Below are 17,932 nucleotides of genomic sequence, written 5' to 3' on the forward strand. Positions count from 1 at the left end.
CATTCAGAAATACTATCAAGTTGCAGTGTGGGAATTGTAATATTAAGCATTTCTGTAACACAAGCCATAACATTGGGTATATGTCGGTCTCTGCTGGTATGATTGACTTTTTATTTTTTTATTTTTTTATCTGTCTCTTGTGAGCCCCATCCTTATGGAAATTCCATAAATCAGTCGAGTAGTCCTTTCTTAAAAAGTTGAATCACCTAATTAGATGTTGCATATCCTCGGTTTTGCCCATTTTTGCCCATTTACTTTCAATCACATGTAATAGTTTTAGATTGGTAATTGTATCTTCATTTTTTCCAGCCAACCACTGGTCTCCATTCACCAACATAAAATCAACTAATCACTCATGCAGAATTGTTGCATATGAATGCGAAACACAGCTGCTACACCAAGGGAAGCATTTATTTCCATTCAAGAACTGGAAACACACTGAACTTAAAATGATGTTGTTAAAACAACAGAGTTAAATAAGTACTGCACATATCTCTTTTAAACAATGTAAAGAAATCACAAAATTAGGTTAGATGTGGTTATTCTGGTTATACAGTTTCACCTTTAAACAGCAGACAAAACCCAAGTTTGATCCAAGACAAAATATAATGAGTTAAAAAAATACAATAACTGAAATAGCAATGGCATGAAAAGCACACTGAAAAATGTACATCTACATTTTTACCTAAATTAAAAGCAAAAATATATCAAACCGAACAGGAAATGGAATAAAATGGATAAAAAGTATTTAAATGTAATACAAGCTATAATATTTGGAAACCCGCTAACTCAACAACATAACTTGCAAATCTAGAACAATCTAGAACTTTAATAAAACTAGAAAAGAAACTAATTTACACTGAAAAATGACAACACACCTTTGAGAGAATCTCCCAATCACTTACTGTTACTGAAGTAAGTATTTCTATTATTACTTTATTATTAATAAAACTATTGAGCGAGGCCACTGAATTTGCTGATGTTACTTAGGAGGTGCAGTTTAACAGAATGACAAGTCAATTCCAGCTTTGAAAGCAGTTTGCAAGCAATACGCCAATCCTCTCGAGGCACACTGGTTCTTACATGTTCTGTGATATAAATGGGTCGCTGTGCGCATTAAAATGGTCATGTCGCTGTTACTTCTGTAATCTTTCAACAACACAGCCGCCTATTGCTGCTTCTAAATTATTAAACTAATTAGAGCTGGTTTAAAAACAATAGAAGACAAATCTCTTCACATCATACTGAAAAATAGTAGAAAATAATGTTTATGTGGATCAGAGGATGCCAAAAGGTCCCAACACTGATAAAGCTGAGCAGAGGTGACGCGTTGAGACGCAGCAGCTCACTCAGAGCATCCAAATATTGTAAAGATTGACTAAGTGACTCAAATTACTATACCAAAATAAAATCTGCGTTGCTTCTTCATATCCTGCTAAACAAATGATGCAGAGGATGTACAGCATTGCTTCTCTGCACATTAACGGTGAAAAGGGACACAGCAAGAAAATACATCTTTGATATGCTCAGCTACATCATGGTGTCTGTATGCATGTAGCTAGGAGACTTATGATGCTGCAACGACGCTAAAAAAGCAAAACAAAGTAGTTTTACAAAAGAAAAAGGGTTCAAGTTACGCTCAAGTCAATTTGGAAAGACACTAGATCTGGCCTTGAATGTACTGCTCACAGATTGTTAGCCGAGTTCTGGTTATGTTTGACAAAAAAATAAAATCAGGTTTTAAAACGCAATTGCTTAAACCGACTTTGTTCTCAATATTGTACATTTCAGAGGTTTTAAAACTAAACTTGAGTTGGATCAACAAAAAACAAAAGAATTCAAGCTTGGCATTTGATGGCAAAATGCATCGAGATGCTGTAGCCATCTCCTAACTATGTCACGGATCACAAAATCTGAAGAACTTAGACATTTGTTGTGGCCCGATAATCGGAAACCTGTAAATCTTGAGTCTCAAATTTTAAGATGGATTGTTTAGTCATCTTAGAGTTATTGTGTTCTCACAACTAGTAAAATAAATGATTTAGTGTACACTCATGAATCATTGCTAAGTTTATGTGTTAATTGAGGAGACATTAACCCCAGCCTCTGTAAATACTGTTATGTATTGTAAGCCACTGTAATGTAGTGAGTTAACCTCAATCACCCAACTGTATTAAACCATTAATACAGAAACTGATCTGAGTGCTGTGAGTCTTACAAGGTGAGAGCACTCCTTGAGTTGGTGGCAACAGACAATCTCTCAGCAAAGGGGCCATGAAAACACGTCATGAAACATACAGCATTATGTTGCAAAGCACAGGTCAAACAGTTGATAGCTTGTATGTCCGATGGATCCGAGGAGAAGGAAGAGAAGGAACTAAACTCACACGAGAGGTTGAGGTGCTGTGGGTGGGATTCGTCCCTTGCCCAGCAGTCAGTGGGTTTAGCCTACATGAGAGGCGTCTGGAGGCGCAGTGGCTTCCGGCAGGTAGTGGTGGTCCTTGTGATGGATGTAGCGGCGATACTTTGGCTTCAGATGGACCCGCGAGTGCAGAAACATTGGATTCTGTCGCAAAAAAAAAAAGTGACATTAGGACTCGGGGAAGGTTTGATTAAATGGAGATGAATACACAAATTGTGTCCTGTCCAAAATGTTTTGGTTCTATAAACAAGGCCCCCCTTTTCTTTACCTTTCCAGGGTTATGTTGCAGAAAAATTGGCGTCAATCCTTCAGTTCTCTGAGGATAAAATGGGTAAACCTGCTGCACCGTCGTCGGCTCTACAAACTGCAAAAGTATGAGAACACGTCAAAGTCGTAAGTTTAGTTCAAGTCCAGTTCAGAACAAGTTTACTAACACCAGCAGAATCACCACTAAACGTATACGTTTTCAAGTGCATTACAGCTCCGAAAAAGCATGAAGTTTGACAGCTAAAAAATGAAAGACATTTTCTTGCTTATAAAGTCATACCACTGCTACAACATTACATTTAAAAAATAACAATGTATGTCTCTGCACCAAACAAACCTCTGGTGTGGTGTCCTCCATGACAGGCAGAGGAGGCTGGAAAGGGGCTCCATCAGCAGGCTGGTACATATATTCTGACTGCTGGGGGTACATGACTGGACTGGAGGGCATCGGCGACTGAACAAAACCATTGACAGGTGAATGATTGGCCAAACTCTCTTGAACTAAAAAGGAAGAAATTGCTTTATTCTGCCTACCTGGACCACATTCCAATGATACTGGTTTGGGGCACACTAAGGAGAGGGAAAAGAAGAGAGAAAGCAGACTGTTAAATAAAGTGGTCGTGGACATGGGGAGAAATCCATGGATCCCTACAGGGCTGAGCTGACCTGGTGGTGGTGATAGGCTGGTTGCTGGTAGACAGGCGGAAGGGACTGAGGAAGCGTCACTGGAGGAGCAGGTTGCTAGAAAAAAAAACAAAAAAATTATTTAAAAAAACACACAAACACACAACATTTGAGTGTAGCAACCGTCCTTAGCCTGTAGTAAATGTTGCACCACACAAATTGATCCTTGCTTTCTACCAATGAATAAATTGTGAAGCAAATATTTACAAACCAGGACATAAACTTAAAGGTCCCCTAATACTGGATCTATAGTCTTTTTTATTTAGACCTTAGTGGTCCCTTAATACTGGATCTGAAGTCTCTTTTATATAGACCTAGGTGGTCCCTTAATACTGGATCTGAAGTCTCTTTTATATAGACCTAGGTGGTCCCTTAATACTGTATCTGAAGTCTTTCAATCTTCAGTCCCTAAATTCAGCCTTGGTGCAGAATTACAGTCACTAGAGCCAGTCCAACAATGAGATTTCCTTAGGATGTGTCATTTCTGTAGCTTTTGAGGAAAGGGGGAGCAAGGTGGAGGCTGGGGGTGTGGCCTTGACCAACTTTCATTGCGCTGGCTTTGAAAGCCATGATGTCTCTCTCTCATGGGTGGGCCAAATTCTCTGGGCGGGCAAAGCGGAGAAAGGGGAACTCATTAATGTTAAAAAACCTCATAAAGTGAAATGATCATGCCATGGGACCTTTAAGTTTGAATGACATGGTTTTAACAGTGCTATTTAAATCAAGTGTTAGGTGGGTGTGATATCAGTGACAACTGACAGGCCAGTGGTGGGCACGAGAGCTCATGTTGGGGCAGTGGAAGTAGGCCACTCCGTTGTGGTAGGTGTAGGGATAGCCTGCAGACGTGGTCAGGTGCAGGGCCCCACAGGACATTGGCACAGGTATGGCAGAGTCAGGCATGGTCACAAAAACACTCTTAGCTGGGAAAAGGAGGAAACCACAAAACAGTAAACTGGACATTTCAGAGCCATCAAAAACTAATTATGTCACCTCGTGGGCGAGAAACAGTTGAGAGAAGCCAGCATTTGGTGCCTTGGAACGCAAATGGGATTCAACTTAAGGTTCCTACTGTGGTCCTGATGTAAAACAGTTGTCCTTTACTCTTTTTTTCCAGTTAAAAAAAGGGACATTTGGCTTTTGAAATTGTGACAAAAATCACATTTACAATCACAAAAGGTAAGTGAATTTTGTTGTATAACTGGTGACCTACGGCTGCAATGCTGAGTGGAAGGTGATGAACCAGAGCATGGCAGTGCCACTGTGGGATCAGGGGAATGCCTAGTATCACACAAGGGAATTCAAACAGTCAACTTACTTTGTCCTGGACCTTGCTGCTTGCGGACAGCCTGACCAATGCTCAGCTTCTTATCGTTAAAACAGATGCCATTAGCCTTTAATATGAGAAGATGCCACATTAGATAATACATTTTGGTAGATGAACTACATTATTATATGCACCTTAAGTTTAGTTTGAGATACTGTCAGCCTGATTCACTTACATCATGAAGGACTTTCAGTGCATCGTCTTGAGTCTCAAATGTAACAAAGCCATATCTGTTGATGAAAGGGGCAGAATCAAGACCAATGATGTTTTTACCTGGCTGACTGTAAATGTGTGTCAGGACAGAAAGTCATGGCTGCACACATTACTATTCAGTCACCAACAGTACATGACAGGAATGATGATATTAACTCACCCCTTTGACATTCCTGAGCGATCCATCACAATCTTCACCTCTTTGACGGCACCATGTTGAGAGAAGACATGTCGCAGGTCGCTCTCATTAACCTTCATAGACACACACATTTGTCACTGTTAATTCAAAAGAAGGTATAGTGGTTGCTGATTTGTTGATTCATTTCCAGAATGTAACATTTCAGACCATTTAGCAGCAAATATTAGTCGGGTGCACCAAGAGATCTGTAAAACATCTGCATGAAAGTTGGTTGGAGCACGTGTAAATGCCATACTGGAATCTTCACCTTACAAGGATCGTTATATACAAGTGTTGTTTTTGTGGTACACTTCACAGCAGATTTTGGACTAAATGTACAGCCAATATTCAAATTAGAGGCAACAGGACAAAGTTAGGAAGGAATGTTATATAAAGCCAAAACATGGAAGGACACTTAATGATAAATGCAATGTGTAACTTTTGATGCAGAATTTAGAGGAACACTAACAATTGACATTTGATTGTTGACAAGGTTTTATAAAGCATGTTTTTTGCTTTTTTTAATGGCTGTATTAGCCAGTAGAGAACTGTTAGGAAAGAAGTTATTTCTGTTTATTATACAGTATTTATTCTCATCTCACAATCTTATTCTCTTCACCTTTGCTTATAATTACGTGCTTTGCTGTTGTCTAGTTTGTAATCTGTTACAAATAGGACACTTAAGATCAAAGATGCCAGTGTACGTTTGCAACTCTCACCCTGTAGTCAATTCCCCCAACAAAAATCCGATTGGGGATAACAGTGCCGTGGCGGGGGGTGTGGTGGGTCAGGCTCTCATCGTGGTTTTCTGAAGGTACCACATCCAGAGTGGAGGAACTGCTGCTGTTCTCAGACGGACAGCTGGATGTGAACTTAAAATGATTAAGGGCCAGTAAGGAACAACATAGCCGGAATCACCTTGCAGAACAGTATGAATTGACTTTACTCAGCTTGGATCTGGTGTGATTAAGTCGTTCCCTGCTAGGATGAAGTCAAGTACTTAGTTTTAAAAAGACAACGAGATTGAAAAGTGGCTGATGATCAGCCAATATAGTACATAGGCAAAGGTCGATCCCCTGGAATCATGGTGTGCCGGGGGAACAGTGAGCGGCCAGTGCCGGCAGGGCATTGGTTCATGTCGCTGTACCACAGTGGCATATGCCATCAGCCAATGGCAAATGCTGTTATAGTCAGCAACATGTGCCCCCAGGGGATTGGCTTGTGCTTATGTACCACAGTGGCTGACCATCAACCACTTCTCGATCTCTGCGCTACTACAGTTGTAGTACTTGAGAACTAAATCCAATTTTAATTACACAGGAAGAGTTAGTAAAATTTGTGTGAGTATTGTAATGAGGTCATGCTCTGGTATTACTCGATACCAGATCAAAAGAAAACCACCAGCATGATCCATTCTGACCAGACAACACTTACTGCCCACTATTTAATCATCACTCATTGAAGTCCAATAAATAAAATAAACAGGAGGTCCTTGAAGTCAGACTTAGCTGTTGCACCTGCAGTCACTTTCCTTACTGACAATTTTTGTACACTTTCACTTGAGATGTCCATTCATTCATCAATGCATTAATGCACCCCCGAGAAAAACAAACTTTTGTAGCTATAAGCAAGCTAGCTTTGACATAAACAATGATAAGGTAGGACAGAAAGCTCCAATGTTTAACTAGCGTTAAGTGTCACACTTTAGTTAGCTACGCTAGCTACTTTCCTAAAGTAAAATAGCATGGTGAACCTCAGGCCATGGTTACATTCACTTTCAAGCTTGGTCGATTTTAAGTAAAATGAGCTAAACGAAAAAAGTTCACAATGTGTGATAGACTAATCTGGTAATGAATATAAAAACGTTACCTTTGACACCGACTTAACGTTACTTATTAACCATAACATTGTTCTGCTAGCTAGATTTGCTCTAACGTTACAAGCGGGTAACAGTTAGCTAGCATTAAGGGCAGGCTTTGCAGTTCACTCACCCCGTTTTGGTTCTCCGCTTCCATAGCCACATTCATCTGGTTAACTTCTGCCTCCTAAAGACGTATGCTGGTTACAATCGCAAATTATTCATGACCTAATAATATCTCGCTGAAAATTTAGTTAACTACTTTGTGTCAAGAGCCGCCTGCCCCAAAACTTCCCCAGAGCCCGCTTGCTCCCGCGCCGCTAACTCCACGTATGACCTCATCACTCTGTACGTGATTCGGCCACGCGGCGTTCCCTTAAGTGGCGCAAAGCGTGGCTCCTTTTTTAGGACAAGACCAGACATTTGTGCTTGTTTTTATGATGTCTGCATTTTAGTAAAAAAATAAATAAATAGTAGATAGTATTACATTATACATCTTTATCTCAGCAACATTTCACATTTGGTTTAGTTATTGTTTTAAGACATTTTAAAAAGACCAGTGAAATTCACTTTAAATCATACAAAACATTTAGCTACCCATGTAACACAATTGTTTCCAAATTTGACATGATAAATACACTTTGTATTTATTTAATTATGAATTTGTCTTGCTTTGTTGCTGTAGTAGACTACATGTATCCAATATCCTGATAATATAGTTAGCTAATTCATCGCTTTTCGTGGCCAGTGTTAGCCAGTCGGCTAATTTTCAACCGTAGTCCTAGTTACCTAGCAACCTAGAACTGCCTTCTTATCTTTAAGGAGTATGACGCCGAGCTGTTTCATAATTGATGCTTTCTTCAAATGTGAGAATTTACACAATATTAAAGTTACTAAGAAGAAAATGAAGCATGGTTCCCCCCTCTTTCCAAAACCGTCAGCTAAAATAGTTTTTTTGTGTACCTGTTAACCGCAGGTTGTATCTTCACCGGTGTTTTTGTTGTCCCACAGATGTCTTCATTCCATCCGGAAGAATAGAATGTTTGCCCCGGGGGTTGTGGTGCAGTTTGGGGGAAACCAACGTTTCAGTTGCCGCTCAATTCTGCCTTCTTCCCTAATGAAACGTAGCCTACGTCGTTGCACATGTTGCGGCCTATGCTCGCGGTACAGTGGCTGGGGCAGTGCGAAGGTTACATAATTAGTTAAATTGAGATCACGTGTGTTCATGTACGACAATAAGACATGAAACCTTCAAGAGAAGGGGGGGGGGGGTACTTTCTATGCACTCTGTGTAGGCCTAAGAAGATATGAATCCTGCACATATGCAGCCATGGTTTCATCATATTGGGACATCAGTGGAAAACAATGGGTTCACTTTTAAAATTAAATTGTGGTAAACATTTGCACACTTTTATAAAAAGTATACAAGCAATGGAAAATACAATAAAGAGCAAAACATTCAAATCTATGACTGTCTTGTGAGTAGCCTACAGTCCAAGCCAGCTTGGTGCAGTTTAACATAATTCCCACACAGGGGCGACATTTCTCTGGGAATGAAAATGTCTTCACGCTGTCTTCAAAATGAAATGAAAAGTAATACCCTTGGAAATAATAGGGTCTCAGGCTATACAAACATCTCCAATTAATTTTGTTTTGATTAAACTGAGCATATCAATTCAGTTTGATTCCCCATTTAAATTCAAGAATGACAAACCTGTGATCGTATTTTACCCGTTTTTAAAGGATTGACCTACACCACTTTTACAAATCCTAACAACTTTGGTCCTTCGGGTAAATTTACAAGACTATGTTAAATGAGTTTTAATTCATTTTCCTTCAGATTACGAGCCCCTCATTGTCAACTTTATAGAGAAGCTCACATAAATGGCTGCTCACTCAGGGTGGTGATTAGGAATGATCATTTCTAATCACCACCCTGAGTGAGCAGTCATTTATTCAGAGCCTCAGGATCTAAATAAATGGATGCACAGAGAGTTTTCGCAGGCAGAAAAATCCTACCAAAAATCACGTAGATCCACGTAAAGCAGAACCTCAACGCGTCTACTTTTCCTCTCTCGGTCCTGAAGAAGCCAGTCTATGTTTGAGTTTAAGCCTCATGGAGATATGCTTTCTCCATGATTGGTGACAGTGCTCTGAAACACTGTCATTTGCATCTTATGCCCTCCACATCTACCTCCTCCCCTCTCAGACCACAACAAAAGAAAGTACAACGCCGACAAAGTGTCTCATACAGAGAAAAAACACGGTCAGTAGTGAATAAAAACAACATTAACAGAGACAACTTAAAATGTTCTTAGATTCTCCTAGAGCATATGCATAGGCTACTATTGCAGATATTTTTGCAACCCTCATTTAAAATCCCCCTTTGTCTCTTCAAAAAGCGCTTTCATTTTTCAGTGTGTAATTCCTGTTGCACATTTCCCATCACTGAAACCTCCTTTCTCCAGATTGTTTGTCCTCATCCTAGTACTGGGCCACACCATTACTTGTCATTTATTTCCAGTTTTTTCTAAATTGTTGGATGCATTTGCCCACGAGGTCTGTCTGACTGCAACATGAGAAGGACACGTTTGATAATTACAGCAATTTACCAGCTGAAAGTCCTTTTACACTCTGCAAAGATCATTTAACACAAGTGCTGTCAAGGCAACTCGCCTGGCTTCAGTTTGCACCGAAAACAAAAGAGCAGGGTGTTAGGGTGTCATTTATGAGCTGTGTTCGCTCTGCACGTTGTGTTGACGAGTTTCAAGCAGGATTTCCTGTTACATAGTGTTTTTTGTGTGATGACACACGTTAAGGCTCTGCTGTGTCCTTTGCATTACTTCAAAATGTAACTTAAATCAAACAATAATGAGCACAGGTGAGCAGGGCGTGACCCATTTTCCTCCCATTCATTTTCTTTCCGCTGGACACAAACTCCTGAGCTTTGCTTCACGTGTTGACACAACATTTTGTTTCCTGTCGTTCATTTCGTCGTCTGCCTTGTTTACCTGAAATGTCAGGAGGTGAGTAATGTGGCGCTGAAGTGAGCTGTGTGCTGCTGGAGGAAAAGGACCAGAGCAGGCCAGCCAGCCGTGCCAAACAGAGAGCCCCAGATTTCGGGTGGTAAATCCCAATCAGCACTCCAGCTTCTCCAGACGCGAGCAATGGTTAATGTCGGAACTGTTTGACGCAACTCTGTGACACTGATGGAAAAGCTAGGGTTACGGACTTGAAGAAAAGGTCTTTTTTTTTTCTTTCCATTGACAGAGCTAAGCTCTCAGGTTGCAGTCTTTGTGCTAAGCTAGGCTAAATATTAAACTAACGTGTGGATTCTGATCTGATCAACACCATTACAACGATGAAACTGCATCATCTTTTCACTTTAACTCTGGGTTTCACGATAAACCAGCGTATTTCTCAAACTGGTCCTTTAAAATCTTGGGAATCTTGAGTAAATCAAAGCACATATGGAAGAAACAGAGGTCAAATATCAGGTCAGACATGCATTTCCCATCGAAAATACAGCCATTTTACCTCAGTCGGTCAGTCAGTCAGACAGTCGTGGAGACAGAGGTTGATGAAAAATGAGCCATAACAGAAGGGTTTGACTCTGGCTCTGTAATTACTCTACAAATCTCTGATTTCCCCTCCTTCATCTCCTGACTATTTATAGCTGCTGCATTCCTCTTGGAGAATAAAATGATCTCTTTGAGACAGTACAATGCCAGAAATAACAGGTTTGGACAAACATTTGCTGAGGCGTGGTGGGCCTGGCTGACCATTACTGAGTTCCACTGCGGTTTCAGTCTACTGTTTTTCCCCCTCGTCCATTTATTCATCTGTTATTCTAAATGGCAGTGGGTTAGCTGGGGGGAGGTGGCGGGTAAGATGGTGATGGTTCAACAAAAGAGCTTGTATGAAACTGTGATGAAATCATTTTGTCTGGCAGAGAGCAACAAGGTCACCCGTTTTCTTACATGCAAAAGAAAACACACACTCATAAACACACACCTTGATGTCTGTGAGTACTCAGGTGACTACAGGGGCTCAGACCTCCCTCTTTGTGCTCCGTTTTGTTTATGTTACAATCATGGGACTTCGATGGCAAATATGATCGACTTAGACATGCGGCAGTATATGTGTATATGCAATCATGTGTGTGTGTTTGTCTTTGTTTAGGATATCAGAGCAGGAAGGCTTTCCTATAGACTGTGTTTCTTGTCAACTTTTGTTTATCAAGACGAAACGAAGATCATGCGTAGCCTGCGTAGCATCCAGGCTTTGTATCCAACAATTTCCCACCAGAATTCATACCATGTTGCACATATGTATGAGGGTCTGAGGGTTTCTTTAGAACAAGGTAAAAACCCTACACTCCAGGCCAGAATTTATTTTCACTTCCCAGGTGTAATAGAGTAAGGCGAAATGTCACAGTCGACATTTTGACTCAAAAGGAAAGTGTTCCTAATACAATTTGTGACGGCTTCTAAAAGAACATTTAGACCAACACGTGTTACTAAAACACCCTTATTGATTAATGCCGTGAAATATATGTGTCAATCACATTGTATTGCATCAATATAACTACAGTGCATTGTCCCTTCTCTGGCTTTCTCCACTTGTTGTTTGCTCTTTTGTGAAAATGCCTCACCACAATGGTGTTGCATTCCGCAGCGACACCCGATGATTTCTCTAAATGTAGACATATTATTTAGGGTTTTATGTGCCGGGGCCCTGGCTATAGTTAGTGGGTGTGCACACACTGACCTACAATAAAGCAAACACACTCAACAAGGCTCTGGCCAGTGAACTCAAAGCGAAGCCAAGTCTCCGTGATGTTTCTTTTTCACCTCACTTGATTCCTGTATCAGATGTAGCAGGTACAACATTGTTATCATCACGATTCTGGAAGAAGAACCCCCCCCATTCAAGTCTGGCTCCGTGACATGGAGTCAATCCAGCTGGAGCTCATTTTATAGTATCTGTGAGCTCCCACTATAATACAATATTTCATCTGTGAGCCTGACTGGTAATGGTTATTTTCAGGGTTGTGTCATTCGTGACATGATACACGTTGTTTTGTAAAACTGCAAAAAAGGTTATATATAAGTCAAAGCCACTTTCCTTTGGCTGAAATCAGGCCTCAGAGTCATGTGGGATTAAAAAGCCGGGAATTGCCAATTGTAGCTGTACTTATTTACTAGTTTCTGCTCCATGTGACATTTTGAATAAAACATGGTTCATGGGGGAGAGTGACAGAGACCGAGGGGATGACATGTCGAGTCATTCTGCGATCATTATGGATGCGGGATCATGAATTATTTGCCACGAAGATAACACAAATCTTTCATTAGATTCACGGCCCAGTGCGCCTACAGATTTTCACCCCCAACACACACGCATTTGTTGCAATGCCCCTCCTGACACCCTGTTGTTTGTGTACAGTGAATGTAGGTCAGAAATTTGTGTATGTGTGCATTTGTCTGTCTCTCTTGTGTGTGTGTGCGTGTGTGTGTGTGTGTGTGTGTGTGTGTGTGTGTGTGTGTGTGTGTGTGTGTGTGTGTGTGTGTGTGTGTTTACTGTGTGTGGCAGCAATGGACACACAGTGTGCTACAGAGGAGGTCTCTTGTCTCTTGACACAACTGAAAAAATTAATCAACACACATTCACATGTACGCACGCACACACACACACAAGCGTAATCCGTCGGTAGGTCAGTTTAATATTTCATTTGGCTGATGGACGGCGTCTGCTGCTCAGTGAGCCAAACATCATTACAACACTCTAAGTGACTTAACTCTAATTAGAGCTGAAAATCACATTAAGGCTGCTCTGTGATACAGGAAGTGAAGTAGCTTACCTTTCCCCCCTCACTGGTTTGGGTTTCTTTTGAAAATGCACCTTGCAGATACAGTATCAAACAAGTAACTGTAACACCTTTAAATAAATCATAATTAAAGCACAGCAGAAGTTGTGGGCAGTGTTGGGCAAACCAAATCCAGATATCACCTTATTTTATCATGATTCATCATCATTTAAATCTCATTTCTTCCGTTACATAACTCATTTGAATTTGCCTACTGATACACATTTGCTTTTTATTTAACTTCCACTATTGCTGCTTAATGTTATTTATTGTTTGCTATTATTTGGCACTGGCACAGCACAGGAATACAACAAAACCATAGCACTTTTACCAGTGCTCCCGTGCATCCTGTGTGTTTCAATGTGCATGTTTATGTGTGTAATTTATTAATGATAAGGGAGTAAACAGCTTCCACTTTGGTAACATACTTTTGCACTTTAAATACATGTGTGTGTGTGTTTGGGTGTAAGCGTGTGCAGTTCTGGTGTGAATGAATTAGCTGCCTGTTATATGTCTTCTGTTTCTTTGTTTCCTTTTTTTTCCTTTTCAAATGTGTTATCACATCGCCGCAAGGACCATTACAGCCCAACACAAGCCAATATCCGCCATTTTACTACTGATCTGTAACAACAGAAACACTGGAAAGTGCCCGTGGCGTCTCACAGGCATGTAGTCAACCCCGATACGCATTTACCAGGACGATTTCACTCAGAATGAGGTGAAATGAGCAGTGCAAAACAGAAAGGTGTAGCACAGGATATTGCAGCGCTTTGACGAATTGGAGACTCACTACAGGTGAAAACACACTGGGGCAGGAAACAAGAAAACTCACGGACTGTAATTCTGGCAGGGGAACGAACCACAAAACAACAAATTTGTCCGAGGCCCTGGGTGTAATTTTGGAGCAGAGAGCGGCTATTTTTTTTCTGAAGACAATTGAAATCCAAAGAAATGGACAGTTTTATGGACAGTCACAGGTCAGGGGTAGTTAACTTCCAGAAATGGAAATCTATAATTAATTTCCTTCACAGTGAAGGTCCTTCCTGATCTTTCTGAATAAAGGGCTGTAATCCGTAAATATAAGTGTTTTCTTCTTCTTAAACTAGCTACAGTCACTCTCTCCATCCGGATTAAACCTTGTTGGATTGCTACTTTAAGCACCCTTATTAAAGACATGAACTTGTAAAACCTCACCAACCCCCTTCTTCATCCCCCCCCCATCTATTCCCCTGCACAGCACCGTGCTTCACCCATCGCGGGAGTCAGAGATGTCCTTGTTTTCTCCTCCCTCCATCCCTTCATCCCTCGCTGTGTTTGCGCTGAACAGATGCCAGCGCTGGGTAAAGTCCTCTCCAGAGTGGCTGCCAGCGGCATATTGGTTTATAATTAATGGAATTAGGGCCGCTGTCTGCCGAGGAGGCTTCGGTCCCAGTGCAGGATGGACCGCTGCCTGCCAGGAAGACAGAGGACTGGAGAGATCGAAGAGGACAGACAGAGAGGGACAGATGTGGTTGGATCATTGTCGATCCACTGGAAGGCCTCGGCGGTTTACTCAACACATTCAGGATCTTCATCTTCTTTATCAGTTTGTCTTCTTCTGGTCCAGCCGGCGACACAGTTAGCTTTCTGTATTCTTAAAGGTACACTACGTAGTCTTCAAGCACACAATTGACACAAATTTCATACACGATATGACTTGGCTGCAGTGGATTCCGTTCTGACAGTGCCGACCTTTGAGGGAACAGCGAGTCCGAAAATGAAGAACGCTATCTGCAAATTTTTCGTAACTGGCTATCTGAGATGGAAAAGTCAACAAAACGTCACCTCCTAGACAAAGACACAATGGAAATAATCAATGTGAACACCCGCAACCAGCTAATGCTAGCCACTTCAATGCTATAGATGCCTCTGGAGATAGGGAGACCCCCTGAACCCGCCTGGCCAACATGGAGAGGGACTCATTTCCAAACGTCAAGATATTGCTTAACCTTCATGTTGTCCTCGGGTCAAATTGACCCATTTTCATTTAATTTTGTTTTTTTGTCACAAAAAATGTACCCTAACCCTAACCCTAACGTATCAAAAAACTTTGGAAAAAACACCAAAAGCATCAAAAAAAGCACCCGCAACGTTGAAAAAGTGACACTAATGTGGGAAAAAATGATAATAATGTTGAAAAAAATGTTTTTTTTCATGGTTGACGAGAAGACAACACAACGGTTAACCCCTCTGAAATCACATGTTCCATCCACGGCTGACAAAAAAAATGAATTGTTAATTGATAAAAACACGACTTTTATTCCCCATTTTTTTCCTTAATTAACAGCATGGAAAGTAATGTTATGTTGGTATACAAGAATACCCCATGGACTGATGAATAAAATGAAATTGTCATGCTATGCAAACACAGATGCGTTTTAAATATTGATACTTTAATTAATAATTTGGTACATTTTGAATTCAATATTTAACGTTGTTTTTGTGCAGATTACTTGACATTTATCAGCGGAAGTCCTGCACGCGCCGCTGTAACAATAACGGCCAGAGTCACCAGAGGAGATGTGAGAATAATAAAAGTTTAATTAATAAAAGAGGAATGTCGCAGCTCAGCCGCTGGCCTTTTTCGCAGCAGACATTTTGATCTGTCACAGGAGGAAAAGCACAGGTGTTACTAATCACATTAATATGGTTTTGTCCCAGTAAGTAACGACAGCGTGACAGTCAGCGAGCCAGCGTGCACGATGTGAGGACCCTGAAACTGAAGCAGCTTAATGGAACTCAGGAATCATTATTTATTGTTCACACCTGTGGTTTTCTTACTGTGGCGTGTCAAAATGTCTTCTGTGAAAAGCCCTTTTTCGGTTGTGTTCTCCAGAAATAAAGTTACAGAGGTGTATGTGTGTGTGTGTGTGTGTGTGTGTGTGTGTATGTGTGTGTGGGTGGGTGTTTTGGAGTTTCTGAAAGAGTAATGCACAGACAAAGCCAGTTTTGATCCGTGGGAGATGGTGGGTCATCACACACACACACACACACACACACACACACACACACACACACACACACACACACACACAACACACACACACCTATTGATGCCCACTTACCCTATTTTAGTCACTTGTGACTTCTCCTCCCTGTTAATCCAGTTAGAGCTCCTCAATTCAGCAACAGCCGTGAAGGCTTCTCCTGCTGTGCCCTGATGCAGCTAGCCGAACCTTCAATCCCCCCCCCATGTGACATGATACTGCGGCCACACTCGATACACACTCACCTGCACGAGCATTACACACTCATTTGACCTTTACCATGTTTTGTTTTTGTTTTCGCAAAGTTAAATCTCCATGAAAGCTGCTGTGGCTATTCTTCGTGGATGAATGTGACCATTTCTAGATATTCCCTGTGCAGTGAAATCATCATCCAAACATAATCATTTACACGTAAGCTTTTTCTAATGTGATAGGTCAAAATGTCTTCTGTTAAAAAAAACAAAAAAAACTACGGTGCAGTACGTTAGATATAACCTATGCCCATGCAACCAGACAACTCTCCACAGATCATTCTTAATTTTAACGTCACTTACACCGCAATATTGTTTCTCTTATCATGGCAACCACACTTTAAAATTCCTTTATTTGACGCCATTTTACTTACTCAGTCTACCATATTTTCATTGTCTATTGCTTGCCTGTATTTCTTGTGTGCTTACTTGTTTGTGTGTTATTGTTTTTTGCTGTTATTGAAAAATGCTGCTACTGTAACTACAAAATTTCCCCGTCGTGGGATGAATAAAGTATAATCTAATCTAATTCTGTTCAGTTGGTCTCACCTTTTTGGTTTGCCAGCTCTTCAGGTCCCACCTCTGCATAACTAATCTGTGCAACCCCTGATAAATATTTCAGAGGTGAGTAGTTGTACCAATGCAGGGAAAAGAAATGTAGGGCTTGCTGCAAAAGGTTTAATAAATGTGCAGACTTCCTCCGTTCTCCGGCTACATAACATACCCATTGCACCAACTCTCTCTTTTCTATAGTTTGGCGGCCACGTGACTTTCAGGCATCATGTTGATAATGCAGCTTGTTTGCCTCAAAACTTCACTGTTATGACATTTGTGTTCGATCACATTATAAACAGGCAGTGTGGCTGGCTGGCAATGCCGAACCACTAATTGTTATAATTGTTTGCAGGCTGCAAGTATGGGGCTGCCTGGTCTGAAGAGTGTGTGTATATGACTTTGTGTATGTGAACATGCTTATGTGTGTGTGTGTGTGTGTGTGTGTGTGTGTGTGTGTGTGCGCGTGGCTTTATGTGTTTCTTGAATATAGTATACACCTACAATGAGTGTGCCTCATGCATGTGGGTGTACATGTGTGTGTATGTATTGATTTGAGTGCATGGTGCTCTGAAGACCTCCTCTCTCTGTTTACATCCCAGTTAAGCTTCAAACACTCATGATTAGATATCGGAGAAACAGAAGAGAGGAAGGAAGGAAGGAAGGAAGAAGGAAATAATGAAAAAAGGAGGGGGGAGGCAAAGAGTAAGGAAAAGTAGGTGAGGGAAGAAGAGTCTGGCAACAACGATCTCTCTCCGTAACCACACCACTCCTATTGCAATGCACACAACTAAATTAAAAGATTTTGGTGAAATAAGTGTATTTGCTTTCGTGCCGAGAGTTAGATTAGATATGTGTTAAATCTGTATGTGTTAAATTTGAAGCAAGAGTGAGGTGGCAGTTAGCTTATCTTGGCTCTGGTCTGCAAACCGCTTGCACCCCTCACCAAAGAAACGTTACAAAAACTCACAGTGTACACATACTCGGCTGTGTCTTGTGGGAGGGAGACGGGGCACCGGTCGACAAGCAGCAAAGAGCGGGCCCGTGGCGGCGCTGTGGATAACAGCCGGTGTTAATCCAAGCCGGTAATGGTTCAGCAGGCTGCAGTGGGAACCAGTGAAGGAGGGAAGGAGCGTGAAATCCCAGACACCTGGTGGCTCTTTCTGCACAAGAGTGTGCAGCTGGTGTCGAGAGCCCACAGCCACCCGGCCAGCTGTGCTTCCTCGACGGCTGCACTGGCTCACGCTGGGGAGGTTACAGGGACGGATGTGATATTGACTTAAAGAGT

The 17,932-nt window shown here is 41.3% G+C and overlaps 1 protein-coding gene across 5 annotated transcripts; it reads right to left on the reverse strand.

The window, feature by feature from the left end:
- Window positions 1-393: 393 nt before the first annotated feature.
- On the reverse strand, window positions 394-7,311 carry LOC116673767 (protein boule-like). Of its 5 annotated transcripts, none has more exons than XM_032506027.1 (11): window positions 7,080-7,311; window positions 5,808-5,949; window positions 5,071-5,162; window positions 4,873-4,927; window positions 4,689-4,764; window positions 4,133-4,293; window positions 3,356-3,430; window positions 3,224-3,259; window positions 3,027-3,143; window positions 2,691-2,786; window positions 394-2,566 (listed from the first exon to the last, which is right to left on the reverse strand). In XM_032506027.1, the coding sequence occupies exons 1-11, from the start codon at window positions 7,109-7,111 to the stop codon at window positions 2,444-2,446; spliced, it is 1,005 nt and encodes a 334-aa protein (XP_032361918.1). In that variant the 5' UTR covers window positions 7,112-7,311; the 3' UTR covers window positions 394-2,443. The 5 variants fall into 5 exon arrangements, with proteins under 5 accessions (XP_032361918.1, XP_032361919.1, XP_032361917.1 ...); XM_032506028.1 differs by having other exon boundaries at window positions 5,808-5,931; window positions 7,080-7,287; XM_032506026.1 differs by having other exon boundaries at window positions 5,808-5,960; window positions 7,080-7,287.
- Window positions 7,312-17,932: the final 10,621 nt, after the last annotated feature.

Source organism: Etheostoma spectabile, chromosome 24, assembly GCF_008692095.1.
Source record: "Etheostoma spectabile isolate EspeVRDwgs_2016 chromosome 24, UIUC_Espe_1.0, whole genome shotgun sequence".
NCBI classification, from domain to species: Eukaryota; Metazoa; Chordata; class Actinopteri; order Perciformes; family Percidae; genus Etheostoma; species Etheostoma spectabile.